Genomic DNA, 20,947 nt, shown 5'->3' with positions numbered 1-20,947 from the left:
ACTGGTAGATTGAACGATGGTCCAGAGGGTAAAAATCTTGTTCAATTTGATAAGGAACTGTGTATCCGTCACAAAGAGCGCGACACGTTCTTGGTAAAAGGACAGTCACCATTCTGGAAGAAAACTTTCCAAGCAAAACATTATCACATGAACGAAGCGTGTATCCGATCAAGGAACCCATCATTTGATCCAAGTAAAATCTCTTTGTCAGCTTTGCCATTTACATTGACAAAGAGTCTGATAGATTTCCTCCGTGAACGATTGTTTTGATTTGGTAAATTTCCACTCTTTCATTTTATCTTTTTGTAGATTTTTAACAGTGCTGTTTACTGTGTTCTGATTTTCTCCCTTTTGTTTATTTTGTCTCAGTGCTTTCACATTTATTCAGAAAAGATAAGACGAGTTTTTCAAAATCCTAGTATTTTTGCCTTCTTACAAGTCGATGTATTGAGCTAACATATTTCCACACCATGTATAATGATTAAAAATCTACATGTTTTGTTTATCTTAGTAACGCTTGATGTGCTCTCCCCAAACGTTATCATTTGATGTTTTTCATTAGAATAAGTTAGTTTCAGTAGAATAGTAATAAGGTTTTCATAGAAAAAGTCTCTTGTGTTTCTATCGCTCAAACCAAATGATCTATTATGTAGGGAAGTCCTCAGGCTGGACATTAATATCCCTTCACAAACAACTGTATTTTGAAGGATAAGGCATTGGAATGCTAACTTCACACAAACACATTAGCTGGATTTGCAAATTCTTAAAAATGCCGACATTATTTTTATAAGAAAACTTATAACAATGCTGACGCTCATTTTATTTGTCAAAGATTTTTAAACTTATTTTTATTTTATTTTTGCCATATATTTTTAGACTGTAAAATATTCTATAAGACTATTAAAAACGAAAAAAGGTAAAGATTACAAAATTTATTTTATTTTATTTGTCAAAGATTTTTAAACTTTTTTTCGTTTTTAATTTATTTTTGCCATATATTTTTAGACTGTAAAATATTCCATAACACTCTGCTAAAAACGAAAGGAGGTAAAAATTTACAAAATTTATTTTGTTTTATTTGTTAAAGGTTTTGATTAGTTTTTAACTTTAGTGGGTTAATTTTCGCGTTGACTTATTTTTGCGATTCATTGGTTCCCGGATTTTTCATGTGGCCTAAATTTCGTGAAAATGGCCAGAATTCGCGAGAATCACGAAAATTAATCCACGTAAGGTATTTTGTGTTTGTTTTTAATTCATATTCTAGGTATACGCTTTTTGTCAGTTGGTAAATTGTCTTGACCATTTGATTTACCGTTGTCATGTCTAACATTTTACAAATTTTCTATTAGTCAAAATCTTAGTAAGTTTGGGCTTTCAGCGTAGCAAACTAACAACCATTCACCCTGGGACATTTTTTCGTTTTAAAAATATTGTTCTTATTCGTCTCTTATATATAGTATCTCCAAAAAAAAATTTTTTATTTAATTTTTAGACTTTGGATAATATTTACTACAAAAAGCTCGAGTATAGCATCAGAACGTTTAAGGGTCTTACTGAGGCTAATTTTTAAAATTCTTCATATTGATACTTATTTAGACATGTGATGTAGCTTTTGTTTTTTATTGAAAACTACATATTCTTCAATGTTATAGTGTTAAAGATATTATAATGATTGGAAAACACTGATCTTGATTTTTCTACTTCCAGAATATAGATTTAGGGTGAGGGCGGGTGCTAGGGTAGAGAAAATTTCATGTCCTTTGCATGAATTTCGGTACCCTATTACTAAAGTCCCATTGGTCATTCCATACCTCATTCGTGTATTCGCTATTTCTTAGACCTGTTCGAAATTATTCAATTTTTATCGACCTCCGTCTTTGAATACTTTCTTGTGATTTTTAGCTCGATTAGCTTGTTTCAGAAAATATCTTTACGTGGGCGTGACACATGACTACTGACCCCTTCCCTGTGAACATATGGACAATAATATCGTCCCTTTCACCCTGTGCGTAAAACATTTTTTGGAAGGAAGGCAGCTGTTACCTTGATTAATAGGCTCTCTCCAAATCTTTTTGAGCTTAAATTATATATATATAATAATCTTATAAAACTGACCTTGAACATAGAACCTCGTGTGTTCAATGACCTAAAATATTGTGCCGTAATAAGCCGTAATAAATAATAGACCTTATAAATCGGGTCTATAAATTTCGTAATTTTCCCCTTATATCGACGATCTACTCTTACTCGCTTTTTTAAAAACTGCTTATTCAGCAAAATCAGCGAGCCAAAAGGTGGGCCATATGGTAGGCCAAATGGCCCGGGCCAACTTGGCGAGCCAGCTTTTGTTCAAACCCCATTTTCTGCCATAAAAATCAGAGATTGGTGAATGGTGGAGAATTTGCTAAAAAGCTGTCAATATTAAATACAAGAAAATCTGAAGGAAAGTCTTTCCAAAGAAGGGTCCTTGCTTGTTCAACACCCCTCACCAGAGCAATTATAAGAGATTTGACAAACTGCATGCTCCAAAGGAGTATATATATATTCAAAAAACACCAAAACTGAAGACACCTTCTTCACAAAATTGTTCTGGACAAACCACTGCTTGCCTACTATTTCACTTTTAAGCTAGCTGACTCAAAGAAGAAGCCAGAAAGGGCCATTCCAGAAAATTTTTGTTACCCCTGCCTGACGGACGACGTGCATTCTTTTGCTTACATGTCAGGTATATAAATGATAAAGCGCTTTTGCAACATTAATCTTTGATACACAATTTGGAGCGAGACGCTAGTGTGGCTATACAGTCCAAAAGTTTAGCTAGCTAGCTAGGTACTACATCCATGTCCATGATATGACAGTGTGAATGCCAAATGTATATAACATGCTTTTTTCCCGAGCTTTGTGGTTTTAAACATTTATAAAAAGTATGTATGAGGATTGAATGATAAATTAAAAGTCAGTAGGTACGACTATAAAATGCTAAAGATTAGCTAAATGCCCACCCCCATTGCCCATCGATATGGGGGTATTATCACATCGCGATGACACAACCAACGGATGCAGCAACCTAACCTAGCTTATAGGGCTTATAGGCAGTATAAACAGAATAAAAAAAGCAGGCCTGTACAAGATAAAGATCTTTTAAAGCCATTCAAGATATCCAAAGATATCCAAAATCCAAAAATTACACCAGTATTTTCAAAATTACCATGCTTTCTGGAGAATGTCTGTTGTCTGTCTATTCTAATGGTTAGAGAAGCCGTATCTTCACTAGCCAAGTGGAGGGTTAGGCTATTTTGCCACACAATTTTTCGAAGTCATGTAGATCGTACTTTATAGCTTCAACCATTTCTGTTGGGCGGATGGACGGGCGGTAAGTAACAGTAGCAGTGGGCTATAGAGACCTTTTTTTTTCAAAATTAAGTTTGCATAATTTTTTTTGGTTGGTTGGGACCCAAATAACATAAATCTAAGATATTTTTGGATATTTCCAAAAAATGGCGGTTCTCCGCCCTTTTTTATGCCCAAAATGGGCCATTTTCGGGCCATTTTGCTTGGAAAAAAAATCTAAAACCTGCTGTGTTGGTGCTACAACCATCAAATTAGGCTCAAAATGATCCTTGGAAAAAAGTAGGATTAGAATGTAACAATTATATACCTCTGACCATATATATAAACTTAAAAAATTAGGTTTTTCGGCCAAAATTGACAATTGCGAAAAAACAGGGTTTTGCCTGGAAAAAGATCTAAAATCTGTTTTGTTTGTGCAACAAGCCTCAAATTAGGGTCAAAATATTCGTTGGAAAAAAGTAGGATTAGAATGTAACAATTATATACTTCTACCATATATGTAAACTTCAAAAAATTTGGAAATTGGGCCAAAATTGACCGAAACTGGGGAAAAAAGGGTTTGCCTGGGAAAAAAATCTAAAATCTGTTCTGTTGGTGCTATGAACCTCAAATTATGTTTAAAATATTCCTTGGAGGAAAGTAGGATTAGAATGTAACAATTATATACCTCTACCATATATATAAATTTAAAAAATTTAAGTATTTAGGCCGAGATAGACCGAAACCGGGAAGAAACTGGGTTTTGCCTGGAAATGAAACCTAAAATCTGTTCTATTTGTGCTACAAACCTCAAATTAGGCTTAAAATGTTCCTTGGGAAAAAGCAGGAATTGAATGTAGCAATTACATACCTCTACCACATATATAAAATTCAAAAATTAGCTATTTAGGCTAAAATGGACCGACACCAGGAAAACGCTGGGTTTTGCCTGGAAATAAAACCTAAAATCTGCGCTGTTCGTGCTACAAACCTCAAATTAGGCTTAAAATGTTCCTTGGAAAAAAGCAGGATAAGAATGTAGCAATTAGGTACCTCTTACCATGAATATAAAATTAAAAAAATTAGGTTTTCAGGTCAAAATGGAAGGAAACCGGTAAAACCCAGTGTCTTCCCGGTTGCCGTCCATTTTGACCTGAAAACCTAATTTTTTTAATTTTATATACATGCTTAGAGGTACATAATTGCTTCATTCTTATCCTGCTTTTTTCCAAGGAACATTTTAAGCCTAATTTGAGGTTTGTAGCACGAACAACGCAGATTTTAGGTTTTATTTCCAGGCAAAAACAAGTTAATTCCTGGTTTCGGTCCATTTCGGCCTAAATAGCTAATTTTTGAATTTTATATATGTGGTAGAGGTATGTAATTGATACATTCGATTCCTACTTTTTCCCAAGGAACATTTTAAGCCTAATTTGAGGTTTGTAGCACAAATAGAACAGATTTTAGGTTTTATTTCCAGGCAAAACCTAGTTTCTTCCCGGTTTTGGTCTATCTCGGCCTAAATACTTAATTTTTTGAATTTATATATATGGTAGAGGTATATATTTGTTACATTCTAATCCTACTTTCCTCCAAGGAATATTTTAAGCATAATTTGAGGTTCATAGCACCAACAGAACAGATTTTAGATTTTTTTCCCAAGCAAACCCTTTTTTCCCCACTTTTGGTCAATTTTGGCCCAATTTCCAAATTTTTTGAAGTTTACATATATGGTAGAAGTATATAATTGTTACATTCTAATCCTACTTTTTTCCAACGAATATTTTGACCCTAATTTGAGGCTTGTAGCACAAACAGAACAGATTTTAGATCTTTTTCCAGGCAAAACCCTGTTTTTTCGCAATTTTGGTCAATTTTGGCCGAAAAACCTAATTTTTTAAGTTTATATATATGGCAGAGGTATATAATTGTTACATTCTAATCCTTCTTTTTTTCAAGGATCATTTTGAGCCTAATTTGATGGTTGTAGCACCAACACAGCAGGTTTTAGATTTTTTTTCCAAGCAAAATGGCCCGAAAATGGCCCATTTTGGGCATAAAAAAGGGCGGAGAACCGCCATTTTTTGGAAATATCCAAAAATATCTTAGATTTATGTTATTTGGGTCCCAACCAACCAAAAAAAATTATGCAAACTTAATTTTGAAAAAAAAGGTCTCTATAGCCCACTGCTAGTAACAGCGAAAGTTCGATGAGCACCCGGTTATCTGGTACCAGATGTGGAAATATGCACGCTTTGCTCTGAAGGTCGCGGTTTGTGTAATTTACGATGCGCGCACCCGGGGGCGGGGTGGGTACTAGGGAATCCGGGTACTAGGGTTGCGAGTAGGCTGCATGCATCCCCCCAAATTTGTTTTGATATAGTAGAGGGGATGCGAATCGGGCTCTGATATCGCTTCCGAGAAAATTACCGAATAGCTATGTATTTTGCAGAATTTTGGCGACTTGTATTTTTCAAAAAACTCGATGCGTATTGTTTGAGTTATTTGATGATAAAAAGAACATATGGCTAGAAATCTCTCTTTCTCCTCTCTTTCTTTTTGTTTATCGAAATTAATTGAATTAGCAAACAAAACTCTCAAGATAACAAAAGACGACAAACTGTCAATCAAAGTTCTCTATCATTCAACTCTTTTTTTCGTTAGCAGATTTTTTGCTAAGTTCGGGAACGGTTTTGTGAGCCTGATTCGCATCCCCTATATCAAAACTTATCAGAGGGGATGTGTGCAGCCTAGTTCGGGTGCCGCCCGACTTTAGAACTTTGGACCCTTACCGGGACTAAAAAGGAGAAAACAAAGGAAAATTTTGGGAATTTTACGACCCTTAGCGGGACAAATTTGACCAAATTTCGATCTTTCAGAGGGTAAAAAGTTGAAATTTTCCAATTTTTCCGACCCTTAAGCTAAGGCTACACTGATAAGATAGTTTTTTCAGGCGGCTGCAATGCAATTGTTGCTGTCTACTAAAAAAAGGAACCAGGAAAAACTTCAAAAAAACATTCGAATTACAAAACATTCGAATTACAAAACATTCGATTTTATCAAAAACATTCGATTTTCGAAGGTCTGACGTTCGAATGACGTAATAAGATTGGAATGTCAGATACATCGTCAAAAAATTGCACATTCTTCTGCAACTAAATCAGTTCAAACTGATTTTGTTGCAGACACTTGCAATTTATTCTGCAATATTTTTATTGCGTTGCAGAGCAATTGCAGAAAAAATTGACGTGCTACATTTTGCAACTTCTCTTTCTCACGCGCTTGCAACGCAACGCTAATTGCATTGCAGCCGCCTGAAAAAACTATCAGTGTAGCCTTAGCTTTAGTGGGACTGAAATTTGATATTCTGATTTTTCCGACCCTTAGCGAGACTTTGGAAGACTAAGTTGGCTTATAAGTATGTGACACAGTCAACTTGGTATGTATAAAAACGCTGTACCATGTTGACCTAGGATGACTAAGTTGGCTTATATGTGACACAGTCAACTTGGTATGTATAAAAACGCTGTACCATGTTGACCTGGGGTATGACTAAGTTGGCTTATATGTGACACAGTCAACTTGGGATGTATAAAAACGCTGTACCATGTTGACCTGGGATGACTAAGTTGATGTGACACAGTCAACTTGGTATGTATGAAAACGCTGTACCATGTTGACCTGGGATGACTAAGTTGGCTTATATGTGACACAGTCAACTTGGTATGTATGAAAACGCTGTACCATGTTGACCTGGGATGACTAAGTTGGCTTATATGTGACACAGTCAGCTTGGTATAGGTTGTAAATAACATTGTACTTTGTTGACCGGAGGCCCTTACGTGACTAGTTGGCTCTTAAGTGACACAGTCAATTTGGTATGGGTTTTTAACTAAAATTGAGCTGGAACAGATAGTGTACGTTTAAATACTTTATGCTTATGCCAGAAAAACGTCTATCTTTGTGCAAGGATATACACATATATATTTCTTCTTCTTCCTTCAGTCCACACCACACACGTGGTAATCGTTAGTCAGTTCGTTCATCCCAGTCACCAGTGCAGTGCAGTCCAGCGAAGTGTGTCTGTGAATTCGAGTTCGTCCCACTATCCACTAAAAAGTCTCTGCCGTACCAAGTTGACCGAAAATTTTTTTTATCGAAAACAGTCAACTTGGTACGGCAAAACGCACGGGATGGAACACTAATTTTAATGTTTCTGATTTTTGTGACCCTTAGAGACTTTGAAAGGTGAAAAAATAAACGACCCTTACCGTCCGCACATACCCAGCACCCATTTTTGCCTAAGTAGTACCCACCCCGGGGGAATAGAATATCCGAATATCTATTTATTCTCCAGAGAATGATAATCATCATTTCAATAATTTTAAGCCCCAGTTTAGATAATGAGTTTTGTACCCTTTTTTTGGGGACACACCGTATTATACTTTTTATGACAATTAACTTGTTTTCGAAAAACAAAAGTTAAACCCATCTTCCTGTCAAGGATAAATTGGATAAATTTTACGGGGTTTTCCGCAGAACAGCCGCTTAATTCTATTATACATTTGCCTTAGTCCTTTAGAGCAGAGAGTGATAAAAGTAGCCTTGATAATTTGTTATGATCCCTGAGAGAGGGTCCTCAAGGTAAGTGACCTACCCCGTAGGTTTGGCCCATTTAGTGAAGTTTTTTTTCAGGTTTCCCAAAATGCACTGTAAGGGTCGATAGGATGGACGGGTGTATAGACTGGAGTCGTTTATAATGCATGTAATACTAATAATAAACACAAATAATGATACGGGATTTAGTTTAAGTGGTGCAATACGGGATTTTGCTCCAATCTAATCTCAGGCAACGTTCCCTCGAAAAAGAGGGAAGATAAAATGAATGGACACGGCTTATTTTTTCTTCTATTCTCATCGCGAAATTAGAGTTTCTCGGAGTTATGGATGAGAAAAATATGTAAATATTAACCAAAGTAAATATTAAATAAAAACCATTCACCAGTATACGTATGTAGTCTAGATGCTACCAAAGCTTTTGACAGCTGCAACTGGCTTAAACTTTTCGAAAAACTTGATGACAAAGGAGCAGTTCCAAAATCAGTTCTTAAGTTCTTAATAGACTCTTATCTTAAGAGCACTTCATCCGTCGTCTACGGTGACAACAAATCCAATCTATTCCACATGACCCAGGGGGTGAAACAAGGATCAATACTGTCACCCTACCTTTACAGTGTCTACACCAAAGACCTTATTGATGAACTTCTCGATCTTAACGTTGGATGTCGATTACCCGACGGAACTAATACATCAATTGTAGCATTTGCGGACGACTTAATTCTAATGAGTCCCACCCTAAGCGGTTTGCAACTTCTTCTCGATATTTGCGTGTCTTTCGGCCAGAAGCACAACCTCAAGTTTAACGAACTAAAGACTCAATTTCTTGTATCTGGAAAAGACACCCTTGAGTTCCCAATTCTGCAACTAGATGGTAACCTGGTTCTACCTCAAACAACGCTTAAACATCTTGGATTCTTATGGACAAAATCTCCACACAACGGTATTCTCAACTTACAGCAACATGACTACCGTCTTCGCGAGATGTGGGCTGTCACTTCATCACTAATCTCCGCTGGCGTCCGTAAACTCCACCCAAATCAAATCATTTCACTATTTAAAAGTCTAGTAGTACCGAAGCTACTCTATGGTGTTGAACTCATACATCTTTCAGATTCCGCAAGGATCTTTCTGGACAGACAGGCCAGATGTGCATTGAAGTCAATGTTGGATGTATCGAAATTCTCCAAAAATCTTATTGATAAACTTTACAACATATCGCAAATTTCATCACTCCTTGACAGCAAAAGGCTCTCTTTACTAAATGAACTAGTAGTCAACGCTAATACTCGACAGTATGTGCTCCATGTCTTGACTCTCAACGAAAAAGACAGATCATTCTCCTTCATCACAGAAATAAATAAAACTTGCATTGACTACAACATTGACATACTTGATTGTACTCTTAATCGGAAATCGATTAAAATCAATAATCTAGATTTAACTGATGACGTACTCCAACTACGTGATTGCATTGATAACTGGCATATTTATGAATATAGAAATAGGTTCAGGGAGATCCTTGAGTCGTCAATCATTCGCTGATGTTCCCACCTTAACATCTCATGCTTTTTTCCACCCTGAGCATAGCAAATGATAACACTCAAAGCTCTCCATAACCTACCTGATAGTATATTAAAAAAATTATTGCAAAACACTATATCCTAGTGCATATAGAATACACTTTTTCTCACAACATGCCAGACAGACCAACCCATTTCTCGAATTCTTCATCTCCAATCTATCCTTGTTTTGTTTTGATTCGGCTAGGTCCTACTCCCTATTTTCTCAATCGTCCCTCGCGGTCTAGATTTACTCTCCAATTTTTTTGTCTCTATTATCTTACGCCCTAGAGCGTCGAGAGTGAAGAGGGTTTAGTCGCTACGCCCTCTTAGTTTCCACCAAGATCACTTTACTTCCAATCCTCTTAGTGCTGGGTACTGGCTGTCAGGCTGTTTATACATTTAGATATTATGGGGATATAGCTTATTTTTAACGTGTATATACGTGTTCAAAAAACGAAAACATTTTTTATTATATCTTTTTCTTTCCTAGGTTAAGGTACTATCATCGAGCTTTGATTTCTCTGTGTTTTTATTTTTTCTTAACTCAGGGAATCGCCATTTTCAAGTTCTCTAGATAGGTATTTTCACCACCGAGTCCATCCCCTCGAAGGCGATTCCATCTTTGCAGTCGCGGGTTATTGGGAGGAACGATCATTCCCTTGGTCAGACTACTTTTCCATACGGATAGGCCCCGTAGCGGAAACACAGTCTGCCCCGGGGAATCATCGTATTTCTCGTAACCCATTTGAGCAAGCCCTACGTAATTCTTCTCCGCTTACCTATTTTCCAGAGAAAACTAGTTTTTTTTTTTTCTTTTATGTTCATTATAATATATTTCATCAAAACAAAAGTTGTAACGTATTTTTTTTTTTTAGATATACCGGTTTACTGGTGATTAAAGAGAAGGAAAAAAAAAAAAAAAAAAAAAAAAAAAAAAAAAACAACAAAAATATGGCGACCAGTGTAAGCAGAGAATATCAAATTGCAAGACTTTTCAAAGTAGAGAAATTTAAAGATTTTCAACTATCAGCAGTACAAGACTTACTGGGGAAGAAGGATGTGATTGTTTGCCAACCCACTGGAAGTGGGAAGTCGTTGATTTTTCTATCCCTTCCTTCTTTTTTATCAAAATAATGATGATGGTCAACAGCACCAACATGGAACTAGAGAGACAGTTCTTCTCAGAACTTCAAAAGTAGTGTTAGTTATATCACCTCTAAAGAGTTTGATGGCAGATCAGTGCTGTAATTTGAGAAAGAAGGGCATAAGAGCACTTTCAATTGATGGTGACAAAGAGTTTGTAACCGAGGTACATTTCTTCATTCTAGCTAGCTATAAAATGGGCTCTTCCATAAAAAATTCAGTATAGGGGGTGGATGACAGGAATTTTCAGTATCAGTAGGAAGTTATCGACTGTATGTGTATCAAGTGGGAAAATCTGGAAAAAGGAAGTAGTTAAAAATACCCTCGTTTCTGTCAAACACCCATTGATTTCTAAAGACTTTAAAAACATATTACGTAAGTATATAATATAGGTTATGATTTTACAAAAAATTAATTTTGAAATATGATTTTATATTTTTGTTTAAAAATGATGATTTGAGGGAGTACAAGAAATTACCTTATTACAGTACGAGAATATTACTAGCCATTTTATTAACACAAATTGAAAAATTTTGTGTTAATATAAAAACCCCCTTAATTAAAACCGTCGTGGTGTCCTTGAAAAAGCAAATAAAATTTGTGTTAATTTTTTGCGTGGTAATTTCAAGGCTGTGGAATACTTGCCTAGTAATATTCGTGTAATAAGGTAGCTTAAAAAAAAAGAAAACATGAGGTATATATAATACCTGAGTCAGTCTAGCAGTCAACATGAAAAAACAAATGCAAACCAAATTATGGTATTTTATGAAATTGCTTTTGCAATTACTAAGAAAAGATTAAGAATAACATTTATATAATAACTGTGTAATTTTGTTTACTCTCCAAAAACAAGCAAACACATCAAATATATAGAAAGTCAAAGAGAATAAAATTAGTGAATTTAAAATTTATCAGCTAAAATTTCATTAATCTGTATAATTACAACCGTATCTATTTCAGGATGTTGTCAATGGTATCTATCCCATTATTTTTTGTTCACCTGAATCTGTCACTGGCGACGGTGCTTTCAGGAAAGTTGTCAAGCTAGCATCAAAAAGCATAGTTGCAGTTGCAGTTGATGAAGGCCATTGTATTCAAAAATGGTAAATTATAAATTCTAAAGTTCTATCAGTATGTAGTGCAAGCATTGAAAAAAGACTCCTCGTTTGCTTGTTAGGGAGAATTAGCTCTTGCCTAATAGCGCTAACCTTTAGTAATAACTGATCAATTTTTAAGTTTAGAATTTATGTTTACTTAAATGTTTTTTTTTTAGTATTGTTAAAAATAATCTCATACTGATTGATTTATAGGGGAACAGCTGATGAAAAGTCTGAGGCTTTCAGAGAGAGTTTTAGTAAGCTGGTTGAGTTAAAGTCAATACTTCCCTCAGAAACTCCATTTATTGCATTAACTGCAACAGCTACCAACGCTACAGTATCCTTCATCGAAACCAACCTTGGTATGACAGATCCGTCTAGATACATTGCAGTACCACATAAAAGTAACATTAAATACTTTGTTGTTAAGACCTCGACTAGAGACCCTGATGAAAATTTTGGGCATATCATTGAAGAATTAAGACAGAAAAAATACAAAGCACCAAGATGTATCATTTTTTGTAGACTGACTGATCATGTTACAGCTATTTTTGGGGCTTTCAAAAGAGCATTAAAATCAGATTTCCCAGATTATACAGTGAGACCGTTTGCCATGTTTCATTGCTATACCCAAGAAGAAATTCAGAAATTTATTATTCAATCTTTTTCGGATCCAAAAGGCAGTGTAAGAGTTTTGATTGCTACAATAGCATTTGGCATGGGGGTAGATTGTAAAGACCTCAATATTGCTCTCCATTACGGCCCACCTTCAGCAACAGAAGACTATTTTCAGGAGACAGGAAGAGCAGGCAGGAATGGCAAACCAAGTTACGCTTGTATAATAAACTACCCTAAATGTCTTGGTTCTAAGAAGTTGAAACCTGAAATTAAAGAATATGTTAGAAATAAACTGATTTGCCGCAGAAAAATGCTATTGAAACAATTTGATGTAAATAGTCATGATATTCCAGCTAAAGAATGTTGCGATATCTGTGAATCTGAAGTGGAGGAAGGCTTGTCAAAAGTTCCAACATATATTCAGCCTTTTATTTTATCAGCACAGCAGGAAAATGAAGAAACAGAATCTGAATCTGAAAATGAAGAGTGTGAAGATTTTGACAATGTGGATAAGTATAGATGCAGAACAGGAAGCCTATCATCACCAGACAAAGAGAAGGAAGATGGTGGTGATGATGATGATTAAGAACTTACTTTAATGGGATAAATTTTTGCGGGGATTAATTTTCACGGATTTCACGGATTTGGGTGTCATCCGCGAAGATAAGTCCCATTGGAAATTTGGAAAAGGCCCATCCGTGAAAATTAGTTTCCGCGAAATAATTGAATTTTTTTTGCAATCCGCAAAATTTCTATTTTTATCAACTTTTGATAGTTGTAATACATATCTCCTCGCCCTATTCCAAAACACCCTCTTATTACTTGAAAAATTCTTAGTTTTCCTGGAAAAATTTTATTTCAATGTTTTGACCCTTTTCAAAAATTTTAATTTGTACCCCAATCCGCGAAATTAAATCCCCGCAAAAAATCAGGAAATCCCTCATCCGAGAAAATTAATCCCCGCAAAATCTTAAAATTTCGCGGATGACCTCAACCGCGAAATTTAATCCCCGCGAAAATTTATCCCATTAAAGTAAGAGATGAATGAAACAGTTAACTCTTGCAATACATTTGAGTTCAAATTTTTAAGATTGTGTTCTTGTTGAAATTTTTAAATTTTGATAAATTGATAGTTTATGAAACCTTATCAGTTAAAATATAGGTATTGTGATATAATATATACAAAATATAGGAGGTAAGTTTGGAATAGTTCATCAATAGTGCTTTTTACTTACAATTTAAAAAAAGAAGCAAATTAACAAAATCCTTCAGCTTGCTATAATGTAAAATCAAATTTGTTTTAATTTTCCAAATTTTGATTCTTAGTTTTCTAGGAAAGTCTTGTTTGCTTGTAAATGCTACAATACAAAAGTAAAAAACAAAAGGTAATCACATAAATATAAAAAATACTTTAAAAATTCAAACAGTGTAACATGTATAATTAGTTATTATCCAGTAGAAAGTGCATGTAAATGTCAGCCAAAATGACAGATTATGTGTTGTTGATTGTTACTGTCTTATGTTGGTAAAGATCCATTAGCTGAAACTGGGTCAGTTTCTTTTTTGCCCATTTTTCAATCTTTTCAGTATTGAGCTTTGAGAGATAGTTTTTTGGAATCGAGGGAAAATGTGTAAATCCTCTTCCATTCTCTGGAGTGAAAAGCCTTTCAGTTACAAACATAGCTGCAAGCTCCTTTACATCATCACTCCAGTCAGGAGGGGTATGTTTACCACTTTCTTTCTTGTGACCACTTTCTATATCAAAATTCTCAATTATCTTTTCCATTGGGCCATATGATTTACTTGCACGATCAATAGCATCTGCGGTGACTTTGCCTCTGAAAGACTTTATCTCTTCCTTCACGTATTTATTTCTGTGTTCCAGTTCACGGTCGAGTTCGACATTTGAGTCTGGGCGCCCTTTTGTGTTAGTGAAGCGATTCCATTTTAGCTCATGAGCCATACCTGGTGGGAGCAAGAAATTGAGCTGTGCAAGCAGTTGCAGCGTTTGGTAGCCATATTTGTCTCGACCATCCAATTTGTAGTAAACTAGAAGATTTTTATAGAGCCGACAGATCCTCTCTCCGTCACCTCTTTTTCTCGCATCTACAAAATCTTTGGCAAGAAAGCAAAGCTTTAAGGCATTGATTGAATAATTGAATTTACTATCAATGTTGCTATCCTTTTTCAGATGTTTTTCCTTCTTCTTGTGATCCATGAGTTTTCGAAGTTTAGTGTACCTGAAATAAAGATAAATTTGTCAATTGTTAAATTTGAAGTAAAAAAGAACCAAAAATCAGATCTAGAATGTTACATTTTTTATACAGAACAGTCCTCATGTAAATAAAAAACAGAAAAATAGCTTTTTTTATGAATGTTTTCATTGTAATTCTTCATTAGAACATAGCTGTCAGTTAGGCATCAGAAAAATATATTGAAACTAGTATCCCATCACTTTTTAATAATTAGATAGTTTTCTTACTTTTTGTCACATTCACTACAGTCGAAAGTAAGTGACTTGTTTGCTTCCTTGTCTGGAAATGCGAAATCTACAATTTGATCCATTACTTTGTTGAAATTCTCCTCAGTGTGGTCATCTTTTTTGAAACTAAATTCAGAAAAAAATATTTTAATATATCTTTTTCTCTGTGATTGAAAAGAACGTATTATTTTGAATAAATTCGATTTTAGCATGTTTTTCCATCTTACACATTTCGAATTCATTTTATTCAGTTTTATTACAGAAAAAGAGAAATAAAAACAGAAGAATTCAAAAAATATTTACGATTTTATGGTATTGAATGCTGCAATGACAAGTGCTTCAGAATATTTGAATACCAATTCTTCTGATGCGTTAACGTCTTTCATTGGTGATCCTGGCACAGATCTGGCGTTCAGAAACGTTCTAGCTTGGAACAATGTACCAATATCTCCAGCAGACTCGATGTTATAAAGTAAGTGCCAAATTACCTTTGAAAAGAGAAATTTTAAATATGGATTATAGCTTGTTATTTTACAAGTCAACCCAATATATGTTATAGTCAGATATATACTCATTTAATTACAAAATGTTTATATACCTCTAGAAAATTCCCATACGAATGGAAATCAGCAAGGGCAGGTATCAGTCCTTCCATGCGATTCTCTGGTGTCCTACTGTCCGAAACAGCACATTGCACATTCTGGCTTCTAAAAAAAAATTGATTCAAAATATATATCTTATATAGGATTGTGCTAGCAGAGTGTGTATAAAGGGTAAACCAAGCTCGTCACCCGCAGGCTTTTAAAGTAATTATTTTTTACCTCTCAACAGTCAACAAGTCACCAACTGCAAATATTCTGGTCAATGACGATGTTCCATTTCCAGGGACATATTGGTGCAAATGCTTCATGATCATGTATATGCCTCGATTGGTGTTTTCGTTTTCTTGGATGATACCAACTGAAGTCTAAATGGTAAGGAGTAAAATTGAGACTCTTATCTGATAAATATAGTCTATATAATCTGAGTGTAAGTTGGTGTTCGTCATATCCAATTATAATTGATTCTGAACGTCTGACCCTCCTTGATGCATGATTGTCATATTTTTAGCATTATTAGTACCTGTTTTCTTGTATTGTAAACATTGAAAAGTTGAAATTAATTAACATGCTTTCAAACAGCTTCTAACATACTATTTCTGATTTCTTTTTAACCAGTTCATCATATGCGTGCGAAATATACGTTGGAACAAATTTCTTCATCCAACTTAGACCAGGGATGTTTTTGATCAGGTCTCTGGCCATCAAGATCTTGAACTCTTTACGAAGTTGGATATCATCTTTCTCTGATGGAAAGCATAACGTAATGTCTGGTGCTTGGTTGTCGTCAGTGGTTAAATGTTTGAGAGCGTCTGGAATCGGAATGCGACATTTAACCTTTGGTTGAAAATGAAGAAAAAACAATTTTATCAGATAAAAATAGTAAAAAGTAATTATATCAAATAAAAATATTGTGAATTAATGAATTACTGTATGAAACTTTCTGCAAAACCGACGTCTAATTTATGAATTTTAAACTCAATACATATTTGGACTTACAGCAATAGCATGACACAAATGCAAATCCTGATTTGATTTTGATGTTGTATAATGTCTACGTTTTAGCATTATATCAACGTTGTCATCCACCAACATGAATCTACCATTGAAACATTCAATTATTGATAGGTCGTTTCTGTACAAGGAAAGCTTTAGCATTTTTTTGTCAAGTTCGCCTTCTTGTTCATCAATTTCTTGTTGATCATCAGGTTCATCATCTGGTTTTGTTTTCTCTAAAAATTTTATTGTTTTATTATTTTCAATGACGACATACGCTCTGACAAGGGAATAGTGTTGAAAGCCTTAGGGTTGCTTTTTATCTACTTATAATTGTTTAAATTAGACCTTGTTTATTTAAAAAAGTTGTAAATAACTTGTCAGTATTGACATCTAATTATATAAATTACTGTTACTTTTTCTTGCTTAATAGAATTAATACACTTTGACAGTGTCGAAACAATATAATTCTTGCCTTTCTCTGTATTAACCCCCTAAGTAGGAAACGGTAGTAAACTTATTTATAAAGCCAAAAATTATTTCTTTCTATCGTCAGAAATGCTGTTTTCATTTTCTGCCGAGATTATACTCACTTGCTAGATTTGATATTTTAACAATTGGAATATTCTGTGGAGAAAGGAGCTGTTCCTCAACGCTTTTGGTCAAAATTTCTTGTTCGTCTCTGACTTTATTGCCCCAAGATTTGACGGTCTTGTCATGGTCAACTCCAAGCTCAGCCAGTTTACGTGTTGTTGAGGTGTAAGACAAACACAATCCCACTTTATTGAATCTTAAAAAAGAAATTTTTTCTTATACAGGATAGACGAAACATATGATATGTAGTGAGGGTTAGTCAAGCTCAGTATTAAAACTTAGACGTTGTGATATACTGGATTTTTTTGGTCACAGTCACAGGTACTAAAACCCGGGGGGGGGTACTAGGGTTAGCGGATGAGAGGTATGTGCGGATGGGATTCCGAAAGCTGACCCTTAGAGAGACAAATTTTTGCTGAAAAGGTGACCCAATGATTTTTGAAAAATTCCCTACTTTTTTACAATTTTTTCACTCTAAATCAAAAAAAATTCTTAAAATCGTAAATTTTCTGATCCTTAGAGAGATTAATTTAATTTTTCAGATTTTTTCGACCCTTAGTGAGACTTTGAAAACCGACCCTTACCGTTCGCACATACCCAGCACCCATTTTTTCCTCCCCGGGTACTAAAAACACTAACATAAGTAGTATGTGAGGAATTTTGTACCAGAATAAACAATTTTTATTTCTGATTTTTCTTATTTTCCAAATATACTAAAATTTTAGGGTACATTTTGACATAGAGACTACAATATTTTGGTCCCATCAACAAATTTTGTTTCCTTGGGTCAATTTTTCTCAAATGTGCTGATTTTTGCATCAAAAAAGATATTTTGTAACGATGCTCCTTTATAAAACAATATTTGACTGAATGCAAAAATAATCTAAATTTTCTTAAATGAAACTTAAATTTAGCGAACGAAGGAAAATTTTGGCCCAAAAACACTATTAAACCAATTTTAATGCCTGAAATAGCAGAATCAAGGGAATGATTAAACTATATTTTAAATCTGGCGGGAAATTAATTTGACTGTTGAAGAAAAATCAATCTTTTTCTTTTAATTTTGTTACAATTTGTGTTTTACAAATGCATTCAAAAATTTCTGTTGAAATCATTTATAATTTTTTTGACATTAGAAATACAAAAATCCAAACAAATAATTTTAAATTTTTTGGAGGCTTCTGTTTGGGCCTTTAATAGTTAAACCTGATATTATATTTTAATGATATTCAGTAGCGTATTCGAACAAAGAAATATAATATATCATTGAACTGATTAAAAAATTTTTTATACCTTCCATAAACTTCCTTTTTGACTTGACCTCTTCTCAAAACACAAGTATTAATGACTTGAGTAGCATTGTTTTGATTATTTCTTTGAAATAACAAGGTTGCTAATCCAGTCATCTTGCCTGGTACACAATCTGTTTGGGTTTTCTTTTTGTATCTTTTGATTCTTGGATTGACTACAAGAGCTTCAGAAAACATGTTTATGAAAGGTGCATTCTTCTTTACCATTTCGTCTTGTCTTTTGTACGAAAAATTCAAAATTGATTCCGTTTTCTCCAGACGAAAACAATTTTGTCTAAACAATAAATTTGCTTCTTGGCGAACAACCTTTGGAATGATGTCAGTCATTGCCTCCTTGAAAATTCCTGGGAAATCTCTCCAAACTGATTTGACTACCTCTCTTGCTTTTCCTTTCTGTGCGATTGCTATAACTTTTCTGTAGGCTTTGGCTTCAGCTGATGGTAATGTCTAAATTTTAAGATAGAAAATTTTCTTTTGTAAATTTCAAAGTTCATTCAACAAAGCAATACCTGAAAATAAATTTCAGAAATCACAAAGACGATGCAAGGGAGGAAGAACTTGAAACATTCACTATATCTCAGTCAGAACTATGTAATCTACGCTTTTACTTTATGTCTCTCTTTTTTAATTTCTTGAAAATTTTTCAAAAATTGTCAAATGGTTTCATTACAAGAGAAAATGAAGAAGTTCAACGAAAGTTTAAAAAGATTCAATAAGCTTTAAATTTCAAAGTTCATTCAAGTCTTGTATAGCAAAGCAATACCTGAAAATAAATTTCAGAAATCACAAAGACAATGCAAGGGAGGAAGAACTTGAAACGTTCACTATTTCTCAGTCAAAACTGTGTAATCTACACCTTATGTTTCTCTCTCAAGTCTATAAAAAATGGAAATCAGATTAACCTCAAGATGATCACGTGTTCTCAAATCTTCAAATTTTGATCAAAAGTACTCACATCTAAGGCTGTAGACTTTGCCAAATAGTTTGCTGTTGGTTCTTTTTCTGGTTTCTTGTTCTCGATTTTCTTCTTTCCAAAGTCTAGCTTCTTCTTTCTACTGCATGACGTACTTTTCTTAACTGAAGCTGAAGGCAAAGAGCTGTCTTTATTGCCTCTTTTCACTCTCTTGATCAGAAAACTTTTTTTCAAAAGGTCTTTACCAGCCTGCATTTGTCCCATCAACTCCTGTTTTTTCTTCAAGAAATTGGATGATTTTTGGAAGCATGACTGGCAGATCTTCTGAAAAAAATCCTTTTTGGCCAACTCAATGTCAAATGCATCTTGTATAATTTCACCTTGCAGAGAAAGCCCCTCTTCATTCCAAAGAGGAATTCTTCTTTTTGGTGGTATCTCCTTATGACATAGAAGACATACATTAATTCCATTTGGAGACACCTCATACCAAACTTTAACAGGAGTTTCTTCCTCTCCTTTTTCAGCCATCTTTGCTTTTCTCTTTTGAAATGGAATGTTTTGATTTATTTACTTTTTATTTCAAATCCGTGAGAGTGAGTGCGATAATTTTACTGACCACTCCGCCACGGATGAAAAAGCACTCCACCGTTTATTTAGGAAATAGCGCCTCTTGGAACTAGTCGTTGTATTCAGTGAACATATAAAAAAAATAGATCCCATTGAAAGTTTAATCTGCAGCGAAATACAACGACGTGGTTTACTAGTCTAATAGATACCGGGCCTATCTACGCAGAAACTTGCGTAGCGAGAAAACAATTTATCAAGCAACAACAAACTCTCAAAATAAAATCAACTCAAATGAAACGTTTTTAACACACAAATCCACACACATTTTATTTTCAAGAATTTTTTTTGAGCAGGAAAAAATTTTAATTGCGATATTGACACTTTTTGTTTGTTTGGAGTTAGTGCACAAAGGTTTCTACACGACTAAAATTTACTTTTTTGCTTTATTTCTAATATGTCTGAATTAGTCGTCTAGCTTGCTAGACTAACGGGTGTAGGCACAGATATCTGTAAAGCCCGAAGGGCTAGATTTGCGGCTTTTATCAAAAAGTGAAGCTCATCTTTGGAAGGATTTCCTACCAGAGTCACGTGACTAAAATATGCAATTTCACCGGTTTGAGAGATGTGAAATAGCGTTCGTCGCCTACGTTTTTTTATCTCGCGCTCCGAAAACAATTAAAATGCTAGATCCTATCCATCGGCACGAAATTTAAAAAGTCAAATTTTTGCTTCACTTTTTTTTGCTGGAGAAAGCTTAAAGTTGCAAATCTAGCCCTCCGGGCTTAGATATCTGTGGGTGTAGGGTGTAGAAAGTTGGAAACGTACAAAATTTGATCAACTTTGCTAATTTTATGATGGCCAAGGAATTAAAAAAATACATAATGCACCATAAGTCCAGTTGCGTGGTGCCAATTTTTTCGTGCTCACTTCGCTTGCGTAATTTTTACAAAGATATTCTACTAAAATTGCCTACCCATCACGCTACACGTATTTTTAAGAAACTAGTTTTAACAAGCAGCCTATTTTTCATGCAAAGAAAAAAAAAATATTCATTTGTTTTGATTGGACGGTTCTTCGATTTATTGCTCAAATGTGGTTAAATTTAGTCAAACTTTT

General features: G+C 34.5%; 1 protein-coding gene and 1 long non-coding RNA gene across 2 annotated transcripts; both read left to right on the top strand.

Annotated features, from left to right (window-relative positions):
- The first annotated feature begins 10,740 nt into the window (after nucleotides 1-10,740).
- On the top strand, nucleotides 10,741-13,492 carry LOC136808511 (ATP-dependent helicase wrn-1-like). The gene is made up of 3 exons (XM_067065037.1): nucleotides 10,741-10,821; nucleotides 11,616-11,758; nucleotides 11,966-13,492. Exons 1-3 carry the CDS (start codon nucleotides 10,741-10,743, stop codon nucleotides 12,954-12,956), a joined length of 1,215 nt encoding a protein of 404 aa, XP_066921138.1. The 3' UTR covers nucleotides 12,957-13,492.
- A 1,626-nt stretch (nucleotides 13,493-15,118) lies between these two features.
- LOC136808535 (uncharacterized) lies at nucleotides 15,119-16,605 on the top strand. Its single transcript, XR_010846899.1, has 3 exons — nucleotides 15,119-15,324; nucleotides 15,684-15,826; nucleotides 16,070-16,605. It is a non-coding gene; the product is annotated as an uncharacterized lncRNA (long non-coding RNA).
- The last annotated feature ends 4,342 nt before the right edge of the window (nucleotides 16,606-20,947 follow it).

Source organism: Clytia hemisphaerica, unplaced genomic scaffold (genome assembly GCF_902728285.1).
Source record: "Clytia hemisphaerica strain Z4C2 unplaced genomic scaffold, Clytia hemisphaerica genome assembly, whole genome shotgun sequence".
Taxonomy (NCBI): domain Eukaryota; kingdom Metazoa; phylum Cnidaria; class Hydrozoa; order Leptothecata; family Clytiidae; genus Clytia; species Clytia hemisphaerica.
The sequence above is the reverse complement of the archived record's forward strand: the minus strand, read 5'-3'. Positions and strand labels throughout refer to the sequence as shown.

What these genes read in the sequence shown, in the direction of transcription:
- LOC136808511 (XM_067065037.1), top strand. Translation starts at nt 10,741, where the DNA reads ATGGCAGATCAGTGCTGTAATTTGAGAAAGAAGGGCATAAGAGCACTT. An exon ending in ACAAAGAGTTTGTAACCGAG is followed by an intron (nt 10,822 to 11,615) that starts GTACATTTCTTC and finishes TATCTATTTCAG; the next exon opens with GATGTTGTCAATGGTATCTA. An exon ending in GGCCATTGTATTCAAAAATG is followed by an intron (nt 11,759 to 11,965) that starts GTAAATTATAAA and finishes ATTGATTTATAG; the next exon opens with GGGAACAGCTGATGAAAAGT.